We start from the raw sequence: 21,516 nt of genomic DNA, 5'->3' as shown, positions 1-21,516 counted from the left end.
ACAAAAAAAGAAAAAAACTCAGATTTAATACAGGCTCCGTGAGTAGCCTAAAATCGTATTTTTTATTTATTTTGAGGAATGATCCTAGAAAATTTCTATTAATCTCAATCGATCTTTTTTATCAATTGTAGAATTTAATTTGTAGACTTTTTAATCTTTTACATACCCAAAATAAAATGAAATTAAAGGACTACAAGATAAAAATACGATTGAACACATATGTACATAACTTCCTGGCCGTTACTGAAATAAAAATGATAAATTCTGAATGAAAAAAAAAAATGAAATATAGACTACCATATTTATATAGATTATCCAGCGAATTAAATTCCAATAGTTCAGGCGTGGCTTACTGATATCGGGCGTGGCTTACTGGTTGTGGGCGTGGCCTGCTAAAAGTAGCATGACTGCCTATTGGCTGCACAAACCGCCTACTTTTCACATCTCAATACTCCATTCTGGTTGGTCAATATTTTATTACCAACTATTTCTTATTAAAATACATTAAAAAAAAAAAAATTAAACCATTTTTCACCCATAGGTATTTAATGAATTTTTCAGAATATGCAATAAAAAAAAAAATCTTTTAAAATTAAACCAAAAATTGAGATATCTTGAACTTAATAATATATATAGATACGAACACACACACCAAACAAAACCTCAGAGAATATAGGTACCAAAACGGAAATGTTCCAACGGAACACGAGCTTCCGGCGATTTTCCAGTTTTGTGATATTTGGCTCCCACAAACACCAAACAATGTATATCCGGCAAAAACGTAATATTAAAAACTTTTAAACGAATAGCCAGTAAGAAAAAAATTAAAAATTGACGACGATGTTTCCTATATTTTGGGAAGTAATAAAAATGATGTACATACTTTCTAGAAGTGAAGGTTCTAAAGAGGAAATAATTACAAGCCTATAAAGTGACGTTATAAATAAACGGCCAGGAACTTGTGACGTAGCCGATACAAGGAATTGAAAGATTACCCCATTCCGTTCCCCCTTTTTTAAGGTGCTTAATAGCCATTAAAGTACTTTTGAAAGTTTTCTATTGAAAGCACCACAAACATACTTTACACAGATCGGCCCTCCCCCTTCCTATTTTCCCATTTTCATTTTAAATTGTAATTTTATTCAAAAATTTTCCATTTTTGCTGTAAAAAAAAAAACCAGCTTAACGTATTCTTTGAATTGGATATCATTATTTCCGCTCATTATTCAACGTCAAGAATCAAAGAATTCAATGGAATAATGGTAAAAGAAATTAGTTTTGAATTTCGAGTTTGGGAGGTTTGAGAGTCTTAATAAACCCATCTTTCCCGATTAGGAGGGAAGCTTCATGATAAGAACATGAAGCATGTGGAGATTATGCTTTGTATTTGTTACATTGATATTATTAATAATATTATCTGATTTTTGCAGAGAGATCATCTTAACTGTGACCCAACATTTGAACTTGAGGAGATGATAGTCGAAGCAAAACCTTTGCATAAAAAGAAGAAACGTTTAGCTAAACAAAGATCATTGAAAGGCTCAGTTGGTGCAGATTCGCCGGTGAGTAAAACTTAGAATTTGTCCAGCCAGTATTATTAATTTTAGGTTTTAAAGAAATATCAATAGATACTGTTTGGAACTCGTCCTAAGTTCGACGGAAAAAGATTTTTATATATATTAGTGGCAAAAATTGTATAAAGTTATGATTGCCTGTTTTGACCCAAAATTCAGGATAAGCCCCCATTGAGCTACATTAAGAGATCAGGAGAAGAAGAATTAATCACGCTAATGAGTTAGGAGTAAACTCAATCATGGAAGGACCAATCATATTAAATTCTAAATATTTCATTAGTCGGCAACCATCTTAAAGCACCCACACCTACCTCCCTAAGTTTGATAAGCTTCAGACAACTTGGGGACAAAGTTTAATCAAATTAAACGCTAGGTAGCATGGATGTCATCAAATCAGCTGTTCTGGCCGCCCGCAGAGCTCCATTAAATTAAGAAACACACATACGCGCTCACTGGACTCATTATTTCAAAAATAATTTGGTTAATCAAAAAAGATGACAAAAAAACCTAACTAGTAGTTTACTGAAGGAGCTCAAACAAAATTTTTCTTATGATGATAGCGTTAATGAGAGGCTAGGAGCTACACCTCCTTTTTATCCTGTGAAAACTGATCCTATGACATCCTGATACCATCAACCTTTACCACTAAGCAGACAGATATAGATATTCTCTCTTTCCCTGTACTGGCGCAGCCCAATCAACTCGCACCTTGCAGCAATGCCTAATTTTTTTTGGGAAGAATGGTTAAAAACGAAATGGTGAATTAAAATTAATAAACCAAAATGCTAGGATATAACTTCACTCGAAGACGTACAGTTACTTTCTGTTTATCTAAATCAGACTGCCGATCTATCAAGTACCTAGGACTCTACACTGACGACATTAATGGCGAGTACTAAAGATACACTACTATTTTCCAGCTTGATTTCTTGGCAAAAGTTCAAAACGAACACTGACCTACAAAGAGATATACTGAAAACGGTACTGGACATACGAGGTCAGCCAAACATTCCCTTGCCTACCTTTTCAAATTATGAATATCCAAAATTCCTCACCATTATAGTTTGTCTTTATTCCATTAGGATCTTAACGTACCATCAAGGACTTCTTTATCTCATCTCGCTACAATTAGTTTTATTCTCATCTCTCTGGTCTTAATAATCCATTAATTCATCCCAGCTCTCATCTCATACTCTTGGCAACAATCCTGTCCGATGTCTGAGACAGCGCTGCCTGCGCATTTCTTTCTTTCGGATGTAGATCAGAATTCAAATATCACCGTTCGTTGGAGGGTTGATGATTCCTGTTACGGCTCTATGAACCGCTGATGTACTGTCTGCCAGTCTCATGGCTCCGCATGTGTTAATTTCAAGGAAAATAACAATTAATACAAATTATTTAATCCAGAAAGGTGATCTTTTGCTTAAAAAACAAAACAAAAAAATCTTCTGTAAAATATTGTTAACCTTAATTTTTCCTTTCTTTTATTCCTGTTCTAGGAAACAGAAATTGAAGCACAACTGGCCGACTTCTGTCCATATAATCGTGAAAAAGAGTTAGCTAGAAGGGAAATGGAACTGAAGGAAAACGAATGGGAACGAGAACTTGCTGAAGCTATGAACGCTTCGACGAACTTGTTAGTAGGAGTTTTCAATATGTTTGACTTTGTTTCTTACTTTATCTAATCAGCTAAGTAAGTGGAAATAGCTTTTTCGTGCACATTTCCCAATTAGTGTATTATTACCCGAAGTATCTGTTTTACTGAAGTCAACAACAACAAAAAAAAAAAAGCTGGTGGGAACGACAACACGATTTTCTGCTACTATTCTCGTGGTTCTGACTCATGAAATCTTCTCCTAAATCTTAAAACGTACATAGCACTGAAATGTAACCTTTAAGAGCAGCGAACTCCATCTAAACTGAGGTCAGCAAAAAAAAAAATTCTGGTGTGAACGACAACATGATTTTTCTGCTACCATTCTCGTGGTTCTGACTCATGAAATTTTCTCTATCTCTTAAAACGTACATAGCACTGAAATGTAACCTTTAAGAGCAGCAAACTCCATCTAAACTGGTCTTAAAATGATTTTTTTGGGGGAAAAATTTTTTTTTGTTAAATTAAAAGTTATAAATCTGAGCGTAGTTAATGGATAATGTACAAGGATTGCATAAAACTGTAGGAGCAATTTTCCAGCAAATGAAAACAATCCAATTAAGTGAAAAGAATTTTCCTTCCCGATTCTAGGCGGCACAAGATAGCACCGTACATTTCAGAAGAATTGCACTTTAAGGCAGAGTATCTATATCCACCTTCTTTACCAAAAGTACCGTCATTCAAATAAGTAGGTTACATAAAAAATTTATGAAGACTTTTATTAAATATTTTATAGATTCAAAGCACTAAAAGCTTCAAAACTTTTTAAAGCATAATTACTTTGACATAGTACTTTAAATAAATAATTTTATAATCAGTAGACGAAGTAAATTATTTTAAAGTGAAAAAACAAATAGCCATTTTATAAGAAATGAACATCATAATCCAAGAAAGGGCCCTTTTCTTTCTTTATTTGACCTTGCACAAAAAACCTGGAATCACGATAAAAGGGACCCTTTTTTCTTCCCGTAACCCTTTTCTTTACACAGAAACCCATTCTCTCACAAAACTATACCTTTTTTTTTTTTTTTTTTTTTACATTATTTTATGGCGAGTCATCATCACCTAGACAGCATTTTTACAAAAGAAATTGGTCTTCCTTTAGTTTCGTCAAGCGTCAGCACTTCCGCTCTGCCGCCTCACTGAAATTTCTTTCCGCTTGAGAAGCAAAAAGATAAATGAAATTCGCTCTTTTTTTTTTTGTATAAACTTAGGCTATGCAATAGTCAAAAAGAGGGCACTAGAGGGAGAAGAATTGTCTCCTACTCTCTCTCTCCGTAGGTAGGTCATGTAGCTTTAAAGGGTGCTAATGAATACCCGTAAGGGTTAGAAATTGGAGTGCTTGACGAACAACCACAAAGCCTGCGGCTGAACTTGAAGTCATTGTCTTAATGGAGGAAGATGATCGATCTAGGCAAGGTCTGAAGTTCTCATCGATCATTAATTATACTTAAGAGTTCACTTATTCACTTCATTACTTAGAGTGTTCATCTAAACTCTCGAGACCATAGAATCCCCTAAAAAACACAATGTGGTCTCTTTAAATGCAAATCATTTATAGAAAGGCTTTTGAGTCTAGATTAGATTACACGTTAAATAATCTAATAATGTTATTAACTCTTGTTTCCAGGCAACCCACTGCCAACACCGGAACTTCTAAGCTATTGATACCATCAGCATCTCAAGATAGACGACGATCATCTTGTAAAATAGCCATATCGCCGATTAGTGTACAAACAAGATTAGCGGCTTCAGCTACTACACCGTCAACAAAATCCTCTCCAAATCATAATACAGAAAGTTCTTGTTTAATCGATCAAAATTCTCCTTGTGGTTCCGATGTCTTCCTACCTCTTATAGATCAAACTGAGAACAGTTCATCAGGTCCTGGTCATTTAATGACTTTGAATTCACCAACACCTTTGATAAATATACCATCAATACATATTTGTGATGAAAGTTCATCCTAGGAAACCATAAAGATAAGGATAAAAATCATTTAAACATGAAAATGTTTGTAAATAGTATGGCGATATGAATAAATCATTTGCTTATCTTGATTGTTTTTAGGATCTAAGTTTGCAACTTCATTTAAATATGCCATGAAAACGTTGTGTTTGGTTTTACATTTGTAAGATAAAAGTTTGAAAGAAACGTCTACATTCAGCGAATAGCTTTTCCGTTGATGAATAAACTACTATGGTATACATAAGACATAAACTATATTTGTATATTTTTGTATAGAATTTAGAAAGAAATTTAATGTAAATAATCGAGAATTTAACTATGTAATAACTGAGAATCAAATGTGTTATTCTAATTTAAGCGATTTATTTTATGATTTTTTTTAAATTTTGGCGCAGTAAATCGTGATTTTAATATTATTGGAAAACATAAAATTGAGATTAGTTAAAGGAATGATTCTATAGTACATAACCGTCATTTTGATCGATATTTATAATCGATTGCTTTTAAAGGTTCAAATTGTGAACTCTAGAATAACCAATATTGAAGGTTACAAGGTAGTATGTAAGGTAAATCAATCAACGCGTGTGTTGTGTAAATTTTTTTTTATGTTTTGGTTAAATTTTCCAGTTTTATAGCAGATGTATCGATTGTAGAGGATTAATATAGGCAATAGCCTCACTTCTAGGCAAAAACACACCGATCTTTTTTTGAATTTAAAAAATATTTATGTTTACGAAATGTGACTATTTCATGTTCAATGGACTTGGTGACAATTCAGTTTGAAATCTTAATACATTAAAGATTTTGGTACATTTAAGGATTAGATAAATAATAAACTAGGTAAGAGAAGATAATTATTTTGTATTAAATTTGTACTGTCCCACTTATTTGCGACTTAATTTTTGTATTTCCAACATTTTAGTTGAATCCTTGAATCGTTCATGGTGTTTATGGTATTTAAACGTTTTTGTTTGACTATAATTATTGAAAAAGAAGATTTATTGCCAATTTCAGACATAATTTTCTAATTAAAGAACTAATTTGAGGGAATCCGTTAATCGATATACAGTGACTCCCATTAATATTGGGACACCTTTTACAAAATGATTTAAAAGGAAAATGAAAACAACATACAAAAGTTTGGAATTTTTTTTTTTTAAAATTACATTAGCAACATCTGTAGAAATTATATATAAGTATAAATCGATGAAATTCCAAACTGTTAGGTAGTACTTTTTGAAAAAGTGTAAAATAAAGCTCTCAAAAATATATTAAAATTCAATATTAAAATCTCATACTATTTAATATTTGGTTGGTAATAATTTAATAATTGCTTTTTGACTTAAAACAGCCCTCAAACGATCAGGCATAGGTGAAACAAGTTTTTGGTTAATTCAGGTGGTGTTTTTTTCCCATTCTTCCAGGAAACATCGTTTTAATTCATTTTTGTTAGATATTACTCGTTTGCTTAAAGCACTAGCTAAATATTGCCATAATTGTTCAATGGGATTAGGATCTGGTGACTGCGGAGAGGTTTGGAAAACTTTTCGGCAATTATATAACAGTCACTGACGTATCACCCAAGCCGTAGGTTTGGGGTCGTTATCTTGGTAGAATTTAAAAGACCCTAAAATACCCAATTTTTTGGCACTTTTTCCAAATTATTTTTTAATATATTACTATAAACTATTTAGTCCAACATTCCATCAATAAACACTAATTCTCCAAATCCTGATGCGGACATCCAGCCCCAAACCATAACTGACCCACCTCCACCCGGAGGTGGAGCTTTAAAACCCTTTAATGTTGGCTGTAAATTCTTCTTTTCGAGCTCAGCATTCGCTTTCCTCCAGCCCATAACCCATCCATCAGACTGAAAAACATTAAATTTTGATTCATCGCTAGAGTATATCATTCCAAAAGTCACTATTTCCATTAAAACATTTTTCGGCAAATTTCACTCTCTTAACACGATTTATCTTACTGACAAAAGGATTCTTCCAGGCTACTCTACCATGATAGTCGAGTTTTCTTAGCACTCTCCGAACAGTTTCTGCTCCATTTTTGCTCTCTGAACATGTAAAAAATTTCACATTGAAGTTTTGGAGCACTAAGTCGGTGATCTTTTTTAATTCTTTTAATATATAACGCTGCTCTCTCTCAGAGAGCAGTCGAGGACGGCCTTTTTGTGGGGTTGAAACAATTCTTTTTTCTTTTTGGTAACGCTGAATGATGTTCCACGCAGTAGATGTTTTAGGTCCGATCAGTTTTTCTGTCCCTCTAACACTTTTTTTTTTTTTCTTTGTGCATAGAAATTACAATTTTTCTTTGTTCAATCGTTGTATTTGTATTTTTGCGCGACATGTTACACCTGGCTTGATTTATATAAACTAATTTAATTATTAATTTCATATTGAATATATGCTTAAGGTAAATATTTACAAATTGTATAAATATTCGGGCAAAACCTTGGACAAACTATAATAGTGTCCCAATATTTATGAGAGGTAGAATTTGCACTTATTATAATATATATATTTTTTAATCCACCAAAACATTTTTATGTAATTATTTAAATAGTTTTTATTTAATTAATAGTAATTATAAAATGAAATGAATTTATAAAAATTTGAATAAATGGGTGCCACTTTTAATTTTCGTCAATTTTTAACTTCTGTATGTACTGTCCCAATATTAATGGGAGTCACTGTAGGTATTTATGGTCCGTTTTTTTTTAAATTTAATTTTGTGTTTTAATGGTCTCAGCATTGACTTCTATTAAAAACTAATCCCATTTAACTGACTACTTCTATTTAAAACAATCACTTTTATTTGTTTAAAAAAAACAATTCTGGAATAAAAAATACTTAAAGGAGGTTTTAAGATTAACTTGGAAGAGTTATTTCTGTTTTCCGAGTTCTCGCACAGTGTGGCTCGACAGTGTTAACTAAACGTGCTTCTGTAAAATTCAATATAAATCTGTACAGTAGCAGTTAAAGTGTGATGTTTGCAGTATGAGTGAACATTTTTCACTTTGAATTGAATTTCATAATCAAAGACCATGATTACACTCTCTAAAAAACATATGTTCAAATTTTTATTTTATTAATTTTTTTTAGAATTTAAAAAAAAAAACTTCTTAGCCCATTTAGTTATTAAACTGCTTACAAAACAAAAAGAACAATGTTTGTAATTGAAAACTTTGTTTTCAAACTTGCTAAGTGCCTCTCATATTTCCATGCTTTAGAAGTATTAATTAAATTATAAACCAACAACAAAAAATGGAAGGGCTTTTTTTTTATAAGCGGTGCTTTATTTCAAACGAACTGAAAGTGTAGCACTTAATAACAGGGGCTGAGGAAGTTTCAAGTTTTTGAAAAACTTGTATTTTATTTATATTTTATAAACTTATTAAGAAAAAGTTTTTTCTTCAAAAAAACATTTTAGGTTCACTCCAAGCTTTTTAATAATAATAAATAAAGAATTTGCCCCTGGATTATTGTTAAAAAGGTACCAGACTTTTGCAGACAAATCTCAGGCAGCTGATTTAGTGTACGAGGTACAAGTGATTAATCTTATATTTTAATGTTTGCGTTCGTCATATTCAACTCCAAAAACTGTTAAGATTAAGCATCTTTTCTTCTTCTTAAATGGCGCTACAACTCATGAAGAGTCTTGGGCTTCCTTAAGACGTGCCCGCCCAGGCGTCTCTTTCCTGGGCAGCCGCCTCTCAAGTTACTGAATCCCAAACATAGCCGAAGCATCTCTTGCCACACAGTCCTGCCATCGCGTGCTTGGTCTGCCTAGACCCTCCTGGTATCTTGTTCGCTGCCCTCCATACATCTTTTTGGGGGTATTTCTTCATCCCCCCCCCATCCTTGCCGCGTGCCCTGCCCGTTGCACAGTCTTCTGAATTTTCTAAATTTTGACGATATCCGGTTCCTTGGAACAAAGCATATACCTCCCGGATTTTCCTGATTCTCCCAGTTCTGTCCATCACGTGTACAGGGCCATAAATTCTACGGAGAATCTTCCCGCTCTAATACCGCCAAGGACCGCTCATCTACTTTTGACATGGTCCATGCTTCGGAGCCGTATATAACCGGCACTGGCCGGATCAACGTCTTGTACATTTGAATTTTCGTGCTGCGGGATTCATATTGTAATTTATGTAAAATAAATTGTCTACAAAAAGTTTTCTTAATGTTAAAAAAAAGAAATTCTTGAGAGAACCTGTTTGACGGAGGAAGATATATCCTCTTTGGGGTATTGAGATGAAGGAATGCCGTGACCCGTGATACCAGAAAGTGCCACTTTGGGCTTCTATTCCATTTCTGGATGAGAAAACTGAATAGTGAATTTATAGTATCCATCTTGTTTCTTTTAATTTGGGTTCGAGTCTTCTTCAAAAACCTCTTGGAAAAGCATTGTAACCTAGTATGGGCCATATCTTCATAAAACTAGTAATTCTTTTTCTTTCTTTTTTTTACGTATTGTTCGTGTGTGTCTCAGAGGTGATTCAAAAACGGAAATTAACAGCTGTGATTGACGTAATAGGGTTTTTGGTTAAAATAGGTCTACTTTGGGTGCTTTAAAGTAGGGCGTTGTGGGCTTTGCGTGAGCGAAAATAGTGACGTCATTAGTGACGTTTTCGCCACGGCCACAACGACCGCGGTCGCCAAGAGGAACGCCTGAAGGTTTGTTTTGATCATTGTGAGCGCTTAGTGGAGCGCACCCTTGGAAGTATTACTTCATTGAATCAATGCTTTCAGTTTTTATTTATTTATTTTTGTTTTTTCTCGCAAACGGCTTCAGCGATAATCTTTAGACTTGCACTCTAAGAGCATTTATGTATGTAATCTATAACTTTTATTTGAAATAATTCTGTTAAGGTAGTTCTGAGAGGGAGAGAGATGAGGTGGGTAGATTTCTCACTGAAGCGATTAGAATTAGATAAAAATCTGGGATTTAGAACTTTGTGAAATACCAAGAAGAGAGAGAATCATCTTTTGAGTTCTGGACCAGATTCACATAGTATATAGTATAGAAGTTAATGAAGAGAATTCCATAGCATGGCGGATTTACTATATCTCTGCTTTAATAAAACAGATTAGAACTCCACTACACTTGAACCAAATAATATTATGTATTTTTACTTTAAAAAAAAATATCTCCATAAATATTTGATAAAGCTTGTTCTGCAATAAACTATGGTAGTGGGGAGCTAGACAGATGGAAATACAGAATTTTTGGTGTAGCCAAATACTCTGCTGGCTGCAAAAGATAGTGGTGGACAAGTCACGGTAACAATGTGAAGGTTACTCCCATCTATTATATAAAACAAAAATTATTGATGGTAAGCTAAATTTTTTGATTTATCAATTATTATTTTTTTTTAAAGATCTAAATCTTTAAAGACAATAATTGCCCCCCATATATTAAAGGAAACACGTTAAATTTTAGCTCTAGACTGAAAATATATAATGCACTGTCGTTAAAAATTTTTCTACCCCCAAAAATATGAATAAACAAATAAAATTTAGCCTTTGAATAAATAGATATTATATTTTTAAAAAAAATTTATTCATATCGCCTTTTTGTGTTAAAAAAAAAAAAGGAAAAACTTTTATGTATATTTTGTTATACATAAGAGTTTAGGAAAAACAAAAAGAATATATTTTTGTACACGTTAATACTTAAGAAAATTAAATGCACATTTTTTATTTAAAGAAAAATGGAGAAGTTTGTTTAGAAAAACCTCAAACAGAAGTATGTATACTGTTTGTTATATGTTTGAAAGAAATAATGTTTGATAATATTAAAAAAAGGCAAAGTACTGAATTTGAACTTTACAGATTTATGTTTTACTGAAAAAGAAAAACATAACTTCTTTTTTGGTTTTCTAATAAAATTTTAACTAATTATTGAAATTATATATTTATTTTTATTTAGTATTGTTATACAGCATATAATATTTATTATCATATTATAACTAAATTTTGTTATTAAAAAAAATAACAGAAATAAATTATTCTTAGTTGATGGGAAGATGAACAAGAATTTGTTAAAACAGTTCACCCCAGTTGGATACCAATTCGTTGTTCTAGTATCCAGTATATTTCTTACACAAATACCACACACACATATACGAGGGGGTACCCAAAAAAAACCGGAATTATTTTTTAAAAGCTATTTATTTACAAATTTTTTACAGAACAACCTTATCCCCTTCAAAATACTCTCCATTACAACTAATAACATTTGTTCCACCGGTGCTTTCACTGTTCGAAACATTTTTTGTAGTCATCTTTAGAAATGGTTGACAGCTCCTTCTTCGTTTTTTTCTTGACCTCTTCAATGTTGTCAAATTGGTGACCTTTCATGCCCTTTTTTCATGCGTGGAAATAAGAAAAAGTCGCACGGAGCCAGGTCAGGCGAGTAAGGTGCGTGGGGCAGCGGAACCATGCCATTTTTAGCCAAAAACTGTGTAACAGAGATGGCTGTGTGTGCAGGTGCATTGTCGTGGTGGAAGAACCAGTCTCCTGTTTGCCACAAATCGGGTCTTTTTTGGGCGAACACTATTGCGCAATCTTTTCAAAACTTCCAAATACAAGGTTTGATTGACGGCCTGACCTGGGGGGACAAACTCTGAATGGACTACGCCTTTGGCATCAAAAAAGCAAATCAGCATTGTTTTGATGTTTGTCTTGACTTGACGACATTTTTAAACCGAGTAAACCACTCGTATACTTGAGTTTTTCCCATAGCGTCATCTTTGTAAGCTGTTTTCAACATTAAAACACTTTCAGCAGCATTTTTGCCGAGTAGAAAACAAAATTTCAGAGCTGCACGTTGTTCACTTAAACTTGCCATCATAAAAAACGAAAAAAGAACAAAACAGCGCTGGTAAAAACAATCACTGCAGATGAACAGAACAAGCCAGGCAGACAACACAGGCAGGACTGAACTGGCAAGGAATTGCGCTATACACGTCTAGCGGCAGAAATGCGTACTACATAAGCTCCATGCGCGGCAACGCAATTCCGGTTATTTTTGGGTACCCCCGCGTATATTATACAGGGTGACCAAAGTTATATGTTCCACCCACTTTTTTTTTTAACGGCGGGAAATTTCGAAAAAATAAAAAACACGTATTTAATAATTTTTGGTCTAGTTTATTTTCAGTGATTGACCCATTTTTTGAAACCCCTGTATCTCGAGATACAGCATCCAACTTTTGTTTTTCAAATGGAACGTTACATTTTTTGTTGCATATTTTTGTAGTATTTGAGCTCCTAAAAGCAACAAAAAATTTTTTTTTTTGAAATCGGTTAGGTTTTTCAAAAGTTATGGGTAATTTAAAATATGGAAAACAAAGTTCAGTTTACTGTCAAAATTACGTTATTTTTTTTTTAAAGAATCTTTTCAAACTAGGCACTATCAACGGATAGGCAAGCCAAAACTCTGGACTCCCACGCTTTGCTTGTAGCAGGATTTATGGTGGCGAAGTCAGGATCTAGGCAGGCTAGAGTTATTCGACGTTTCAGATCATCGACTGAAGCCACGGAATTAAGGATACTGTATACTTTATTTTTTAGGTATCCCCACAAAAAAATAGTCCATTTGGGTTAAGTCCGGAGATCGAGGTGACCATTGGATGGGACAATGAGTCCTTAAGCACTTTTCATGGAAATTTCTGTCCAGGTAACCTCGAACCACTCTCGCATTATGTGCCGGGCAACCATTTTGTTGAAAATACATATCTAGCCGACGTTGTAGATGAACATCTTCAAGCAGAACTGGCAAAATGTCTCTTCAAAAAAAGTTAGATATCTTGCACCAGTTAAGTTCTCTCTGTAGAAGTAAAGGCCGATTAGTTGATTTCCTATAACTCCACACCAAACGTTTGTAGAAAAAAACAACCTGAACCTCGAATAACTCTAGCCTGTCTAGATCTTGACTTCGCTACCGTAAGTGCTGCTACAAGCAAAGCGTGGGAGTCCAGAGTTTTGGCTTTCCTATCCGTTGGTTGTGCCCAGTTTGAACAGATTCTTTAAAAAAAATAACTTAATTTTGACAGTAAACTGAAATTTGTTTTCCATATTTTGAAATACCCATAACTTTTGAAAAATCTAACCGATTTCAAAAAATTTTTTTTTGTTTTTTTTAAGAGCTCAAATACTATAAAAATATGCAACAAAAAATATAACGTTCCATTTGAAAAACAAAAGTTGGATGGTGTATCTCGAGATATAAGGGTTTAAAAAAATGGGTCAATCACTGAAAATAAACTAGACTAAAAATGATTAAATACGTGTTTTTTATTTTTTCGATATTTCCCGCCGATTAAAAAAAAAGTGGGTGGAGCATATAACTCTGGTCACCCTGTATATAACTTTTATTTATATTTGTACATAACTTTCAATAATAATAATTACTTTTTTCTTCTTTTTGTTTATGTTTAACTTGTATTGGCTGAATTGATTCAAAATTTTGCGTTTTTTTTTTTTTAGTTTTGCTTTTATTTACGTATTGTTCGTGTGTGTCTCAGAGGTGATTCAAAAACGGAAATTAACGGCTGTGATTGGCGTAATAGGGTTTTTGGTGAAAATTTTCAGTTTTATTTCTCCCACCCTTGCTATTATTTATAATGATTAAACATTTGCACATGGAGCGTTTTTTAGGTAAGCTAGCAGCTCGTGTTCGTTAATGCAAACACATTTGTTATACATAGAATATAATTTATTAACAGACGTAAGTATTAAATGAAAATATGTGTCTCATGTGCTACTAAAATATTATAGTTTTTTTCTTGTCTCGTTAAAAGTAAATAATTAATATCCATTCATTAATTCATTAATAAATTAATTATTGATAATAATTGCTTACTTGCTACACAAATTTTGACAATTCATTGAGTGAGGTCCGCCTGTGATTATTATAAAAAAAAAATCAACATTTAATCCCTAGTTAGTTATTTTTCTCCATTCGGTAAGCTCAAAATAAGAACTCTGGATGTAGGTCTCAGGAGTGGTGGCTTGCCATCACTGGGGCAGAGACAGGCCTAGGAGTTTATTAAAGGCTATTCGCCGAGGCTGTCTGCAGAATTAATCCGTCAAGGCCGTGGGGCTGTAAGGATGATTGTAGACTCAGAAAACACATGCATCGCATGGGCCTTGCAGATGATAGCCTCTGTAGGTTCTTTCAGGAAGAGGAGGAAACGGCAGTGCACGGTGTGAGGGGCTCTCGTGTGGCTAAGGATGTTACTTCTCGGGGAGGAAAAACCAAAGCCTGTGAGCTTTACCCAAGAGTCGCTCTCCAGGAATTAAGAGTCTGATTAAAAGGACAGGTCTGGAGGGTGAGCTTTAAAGTGAGGGGAGCTACAATAGATCCAAAGGGGTCGCAATGGCGTAGGCCTTGAGGCCGCCCTAGTCTAATCTAAGAACTCTGGAGAAAATAGGATACAGTGTGGATCAGATCTCTTCAGGAAATAAGAATCGTACCTAAAATTGAATGGGTAAAAGTAAGTCGTAGGAGATACTCGTACGTCACTTCTTAATTGATTTTCCAAGAAGATATACAATATTAATCAATGAAAAGGCATCAATGTAAAGGTAGAAGGTCATTTCATTCAATCAAATGAAAAGATGTCCCATCAATTCCATTGTTCCTAATTCTTCTGTTACATGAACGAACCTAATGAAGGTGGGGGATCACAGGTAAAACAATGACAAGGGTTCATATTTCATCTTTTACTCTTTTGACAAGTCAAGCAATCACCTGAAACGGCTCCTGGCTTTGTGATTTACTCTACGGTGAAGATTAATAATTGAGTATATATATATATTTTTTTTTTAATGTCCCAATTCATTAATCTTTCGCCCTAGGAACTTTCAGTCATTTACAGAGCTTACAGGAAACAATTTAATAATGTACACGAATATAAACTTAAAAACAATATCACAAGCAAGTCAATGTGCTTGCAGGACGTTCTAAAAGAGCATTGCTGGAATTTTCAGAGCTCATTAGTGTTAATATGAACTCATAAGGAGTTAATGAAAAATAGGGTTTCATAGCGGTAAGGTAAGTTACGAATGAGCAAAATTACAGCCTCAACCTAAAGAACATTTTCACTTTTGTTATCTTAATTAAAAATTATTCAAGAATTATAGTTGTTTCTTTAATCCTAAGTACAAAACAGTGAAATTATCAACAAATAACAAAATAGATCGTTCTGGTTGAAAAAAGATATAATTTTTGAATTAAAGATTTAATTTTTATTAAATTCAAGAATGATTTCTACAATTTTAACAAAGGAATAAATGAACACCAAATATTTACACCAGCATTGTATAACAATTCATTCTAATTGACCTGTTTAAAAAGATTTAATACAAATTAATTCAACGATATCTCTATTTATTTACCCATTTTTCACTTATTCTTTAATTAACCATCCAAAAATACAAAGATTATAGGCCAAAGAAAATATCACTAAAAGATCGAAAGTTTAAAAGAAAAGGTAAAAAGTAGATAACTTGCAGATATTTTAGTAGGTAGTAGTGCTGCCTGGTAGCTATTACTTAAACTAATAGCTACATTGCTAATAGCTTCATGGTTCATATTAATTTAATGGTAATGTTAAGCGTTTTTACTAATTAAAAAATTGTAATTAGATGGTATTACGTTATTATTAATTAATTGTGACAGAAATATGCTGTAATAAAATGTTTTTGCTGAATAAATAGCAATAAATAAACGTTCCTTCGAGTGCGGCCATGTTGACTTGCCGGCTATATAAATCAAGTAAATTAGCAGGGTGGGGGGGCGTGGCGTTTAATTTACCATTACTCCCTTCTTTTTACCTGCAATTAACATTTATCATTCAAATTTAACAATAGGTTTCAAATAAAAAATTTATAATTTCAGTTCAAAGAAAAAAATATTGTTTTCCTCAGGGTCTGTCTAATCGTTGGCTTAAAGACGGAGTTGTTTTTGTGTTTTGACTGACTCCTCCCTAGTTTAATTATAAATATTTGGGATAAGTTTACGGTAACTAAAACTAAAATAAAATTCATAGTCTTGTTTATTTTCATCTCGATCACAAATCCCCTCCTTATAATTACATAGGTACTTACCACAGTAACATGACACATTATCATGATTCTTTGGGAAAGAAAGGTGTCAAGACAAGATTATATTTACAGTGACGAGCGACAGAGCGATCTGTCCTCCTACATCACTCAGATCGTACTGAAGAGAAATTATGATTACAGCTGTATATATAAAAGTTTACTGCTGTCTGGTGGCAAATATGTGAACTAAATTTGACGTAAATTCTACATTCTCATGCGATCTAGTAGAGAATATGAGAACTATTAATTAAATGAATTACAGAAATAAGCTAAAGATTGAAATTTTTCATTGCTGTAAAGAATTAATAAAAAATTAAACTACAATGTTAGAAACAGAAATTAAGGAAATTCCAGCCAAACTATTGAAGATTTTGTAGTTTTCCCTATTTTCTGAACTGCTGGATCTAAAAATAGTCGACCAAATGTGTACAATGTATGCTTGGAATTAAACTACAATGTTAGAAACAGAAATTAAGGAAATTCCAGCCAAACTATTGAAGATTTTGTAGTTTTCCCTATTTTCTGAACTGCTGGATCTAAAAATAGTCGACCAAATGTGTACAATATATGCTTGGAATTAAACTACAATGTTAGAAACAGAAATTAAGGAAATTCCAGCCAAACTATTGAAGATTTTGTAGTTTTCCCTATTTTCTGAACTGCTGGATCTAAAAATAGTCGACCAAATGTGTACAATGTATGCTTGGAATTAAACTACAATGTTAGAAACAGAAATTAAGGAAATTCCAGCCAAACTATTGAAGATTTTGTAGTTTTCCCTATTTTCTGAACTGCTGGATCTAAAAATAGTCGACCAAATGTGTACAATGTATGCTTGGAATTAAACTACAATGTTAGAAACAGAAATTAAGGAAATTCCAGCCAAACTATTGAAGATTTTGTAGTTTTCCCTATTTTCTGAACTGCTGGATCTAAAAATAGTCGACCAAATGTGTACAATATATGCTTGGAATTAAACTACAATGTTAGAAACAGAAATTAAGGAAATTCCAGCCAAACTATTGAAGATTTTGTAGTTTTCCCTATTTTCTGAACTGCTGGATCTAAAAATAGTCGACCAAATGTGTACAATGTATGCTTGGAATTAAACTACAATGTTAGAAACAGAAATTAAGGAAATTCCAGCCAAACTATTGAAGATTTTGTAGTTTTCCCTATTTTCTGAACTGCTGGATCTAAAAATAGTCGACCAAATGTGTACAATGTATGCTTGGAATTAAACTACAATGTTAGAAACAGAAATTAAGGAAATTCCAGCCAAACTATCGAAGATTTTGTAGTTTTCCCTATTTTCTGAACTGCTGGATCTAAAAATAGTCGACCAAATGTGTACAATGTATGCTTGGAATTAAACTACAATGTTAGAAACAGAAATTAAGGAAATTCCAGTCAAACTATTGAAGATTTTGTATTTTTCCTTATTTTCTGAACTGCCGGATCTAAAAATAGTCGATCTAATGTGTACAATATAGTCTTGGCATTAAACTACAATGTTGTTAACCCTTCTGCAATGGATACATGTAGGAATAAGACAAAAACAAACATTGATTCTGGCTTTAGAAGGTACGGTACGGCTAGGAATCTGAAAATTATTAACCGTCTTATTTTTATGTGACCGTAAACCATCACATTTACTGACAAAGATGAGGCTTTTGGCTGGTGGCAAAGGCGACGTGAATTTTTTTAAAATCGCTTTTGACCATAACGACTTTCGATGCACGATGTCTTCACTCAGTTAGCACCTCAAGGCAGATAGCATTTTATAGGTTCAGCCCACCTTCGTGACTGTAGAGGGATCTCTCAATGCCCCGCTGGTGTCCTTACTTGAGAATTTCAAAATTATCACAATGAACGCATCATCATTATGTAATTTGATGCCATAGAAAAAAGGATCGCTGGAAAGATGAGGTAGAAGCGTATTGCGTAGACGTGATGCTCCTAGTCCAGCTTCCCGTTTAAGCATTTCTCCAGAATTGTGCTATTGGTGATGCTGCTATCATAAATTCATGAATACAAACTTGAGAGTCAGCGTCTGTGGGTTTAAAAAAATTTCTTATTCCTTAAGAAACGGGAAGACCAGAAGAAAAGTAAGTAAAACTGGTTGTTCTTTCTCTTAGTTCTAACTTTATGGGGTTCGTTTAACTTCAGAAGGAATAAAATATATTTGTAGCCCTTTAATGCGTGCCCAGCACTACTGGCAGAAGCTTGGGCAGGTAGGTAACGCACCTTTTTATCGCTTACACAGTACTAAAGTATATATATATATATAGAGAACACAATAATAAAACACTGAGACTTAGGGTTCTAAAAAAACATGGGCTACACGGTGGTGCGGTAGAAGTGCCTATTTCAGTAACACATAAAATTTCCCTTTAAACTTTTCTATGATAAGGCCATTCTCGCTTTATCTTTCCTTAAAATTATCTACTCACCATATGGTTATAAAATAATTAACTAGTACTGCATTTACGATTGGTAATTATTTTAATCTAATAAAAAGGAACCTTAATGACTAAAATTTAGGATTCCAATCATTGAGGGTGAATTGAAAATAATTTCAATTTTCTTTTAACTCCAAATAAGAAGTATTGGAAAAGTGAAAATTCAACATAAATCAGTTTTTATAGGAAATAAATGTTTTTAATAAAAGGGACTTTCTATTATGATCTACCTTTTAAATTTTTGAATTTAGATAGATACTACCCAGTTTATTTACTGTAGATAACACTAGCTTTCTTACAACTTCCCTAAAATAGATTCTTCTAGAAAAATCATTCAACGAAAAGTTGTAGATCTACGAGCATAAAATGTAAATACGAAACTTATAGAAAATTGTAGAACTATTGTAGGATGAAACTAATATTTATTTATTTATTTATTTATGTGTATTGTATAAGAATAAACGTTACAATACAGAGTCGCATTCAACAATGAGCAATGGTTAATTACAAAGTAAGCAAAAAAGAAATAAATAAATAACGGATGAAACTAATAAATAAAAAAAAAAACTATTCATAGACAAACTCACGACTTTATCATTAAAGGTTTAGTTTCACAAATCTTCAGAATACTTTAAATATCTTATGCATCTGAATATCTCAAAAATACCCAAACTTCTTACTATTTTTATAACACGTTAACATTCACTTTCTTTTATAAAAACTATTTATCTTAGGTTTATCAAAGAAATGTATTAATGCCTTTTAGACTCTTCACAAATCCAAAGAATCTGGACTCATAAAGATATGTCGGAAAAGTTTGTAACGTCTGTATGGCTCTTGCTCTCATAAGGTTTATTTTTATTATTAATAAACGATTTATTCGTCTTCCTAAGGGAGGTGGTGGTGAAAGTCCGCAGCTTGATATACTCTGATGATTTGATGTTAGTTTCTTCTGATTCAAAAGCTCTGCAGTTAATAATTACTAAGCTTGTTTTGAATACTGCAAAATTTGGAATCTAAGGGTGAACACAAGTCAAAAGTAATGGTATTCTGGAAGAGTGGTAGGTTAGCAAAGAAATGAGAAATTATTTCAGATTGCAGGACGATCTAGTTTCCAATGTTTTTTTACAAGGAGTTAATTCTTGATCCAGAGGACCATACGCTATCTAGCTTATACAAATAATTTGTACTTTATTAGGGTAATTTTCAAACTGCGAGTGGCAATTAGTGTCGCTTAACAGTGTGATGCGATCGGAGCTACAGTAACAGTATGCCCTCTGCTACAGAAGGGAGGTGGTCGACTGTCCAGTCCTAACAGAGTACAGGATTAGGTGGTTTGGATAGAGGGAATGGTTCCAAGGAGAGGCGATCTTTCTGTTGATTGATGTAGGCTGGAAACGCTGCTTCTACTATCATGTTACAACAGCATTTTTGTTATCAGAGTTGCAATATTTAATTGTATTTCCTTTAAATACATAATACAATTAGCAAACACGAATTGTATTGAGAACTATTGTAGCTTTTAAGCTACTCTAGACTGACGCCAAATTCCAAGTTGAATGTGCTTTTTGTGTGTTATTTTTGACAAGACAGTAAGTGTTAGCCTTTTTAATAAAACATTTTTATCTATCCTTGGCTTATAGTAAATCAAACCCTTTATAATACTTATATATTATCGCCTATAGTTTTTTTATTTATTTTTATTTCTTAGATTCTTTAAATCTTTTCTTCATGCTATAGTTTATTCTTCAGTTAATTTCCACAATTTTTGTTAATTCTTTACAGCAATGAAAAATTTCAATCTTTAGCTTTTTTCTGTAATTCATTATTATTGTTACAATTGGTATTGTTATTAATTTTGATAAATTTATTTATTTTGTAAAGATTATGGCTAGAATGCATCAGTAACATTACAAAAATAAATAAATTACAACTAAAATCGTAAGAAAAGTAAAAAAATTAAACATTTAATTAATAGTTCTCAAGTTGCCCACTAGATCGCATAAAAATGTAGAATTCACTTTAAATTTAGTTTACATATTTGCCACCAGGCAGCAGTAAACCTCAATGTATACATCTGTAATCATTTCTCTTCAGTACGACTTGATTGAATAAGGGGGGAAGATTGCTCTGTCGCTCGTCACTCCAAATATAATCTAGTCTTGACATCTTTCTTTCCCAAAGAATGAAGATAATGTGTCATGTTACTGTGGTAAGTAACATAAAGAGTTGATGTGTGGTCGATATGCAAATAGACGAGAATATGAAACTTTATTTTAGTTTTATTACCGTAAACTTTTCTTAAATATTTAGGATTGAACTAGCGAGGATTCGGTCAAAATAAAAAACAATTCCGTCTTTAATGGCTAGAATGCATCAGTAACATTAATTAATTAAGTAAATAAATTAAAACTGACAACGAAAGAAAAGTAAAAATTTTAAACATTTAAATAATAGTTTTCATGTTCTCTACTAGATCGCATGAAAATGTAGAATTACGTCAAATTTAGTTCACATATTTGCCACCAGGCAGCAGTAAACTTTTATATATACAGCTGTAATCATAATTTCTCTTCAGTACGATCTGAGTGATATAGGAGGATAGATCGCTCTGTCGCTCGTCACTGTAAATATAATCTTGTCTTGACACCTTTCTTTCCCAAATATGACAGTCAAAACACAAAAACAACTCCGTCTTTAAGCCAACGATTAGACAGACCCTA

At 32.9% G+C, this 21,516-nt stretch overlaps 1 protein-coding gene across 3 annotated transcripts in view; it reads left to right on the top strand.

Annotated features, from left to right (window-relative positions):
- Window positions 1–12,503, top strand: part of LOC141447567 (serine/threonine-protein kinase 32A) — a 387,735-nt gene extending 375,232 nt beyond the window's left edge. For 2 of the 3 annotated variants that reach the window (XM_074115236.1, XM_074115237.1), the window contains 3 exons: window positions 1,431–1,562; window positions 3,074–3,210; window positions 4,859–12,503. In XM_074115236.1, the coding sequence (XP_073971337.1) occupies window positions 1,431–1,562; window positions 3,074–3,210; window positions 4,859–5,198 (609 nt within the window). In that variant the 3' untranslated portion in view covers window positions 5,199–12,503. The remainder of the gene's footprint in view (window positions 1–1,430; window positions 1,563–3,073; window positions 3,211–4,858) is intronic. The other variant, XR_012454455.1, reaches the window with a different exon arrangement.
- The last annotated feature ends 9,013 nt before the right edge of the window (window positions 12,504–21,516 follow it).

Source organism: Rhodnius prolixus, unplaced genomic scaffold (assembly GCF_049639745.1).
Source record: "Rhodnius prolixus isolate KJV_2025 unplaced genomic scaffold, Rpr scaffold_7, whole genome shotgun sequence".
Classification (NCBI taxonomy): Eukaryota; Metazoa; Arthropoda; class Insecta; order Hemiptera; family Reduviidae; genus Rhodnius; species Rhodnius prolixus.
This window is presented reverse-complemented; position numbering and strand designations above follow the sequence as displayed.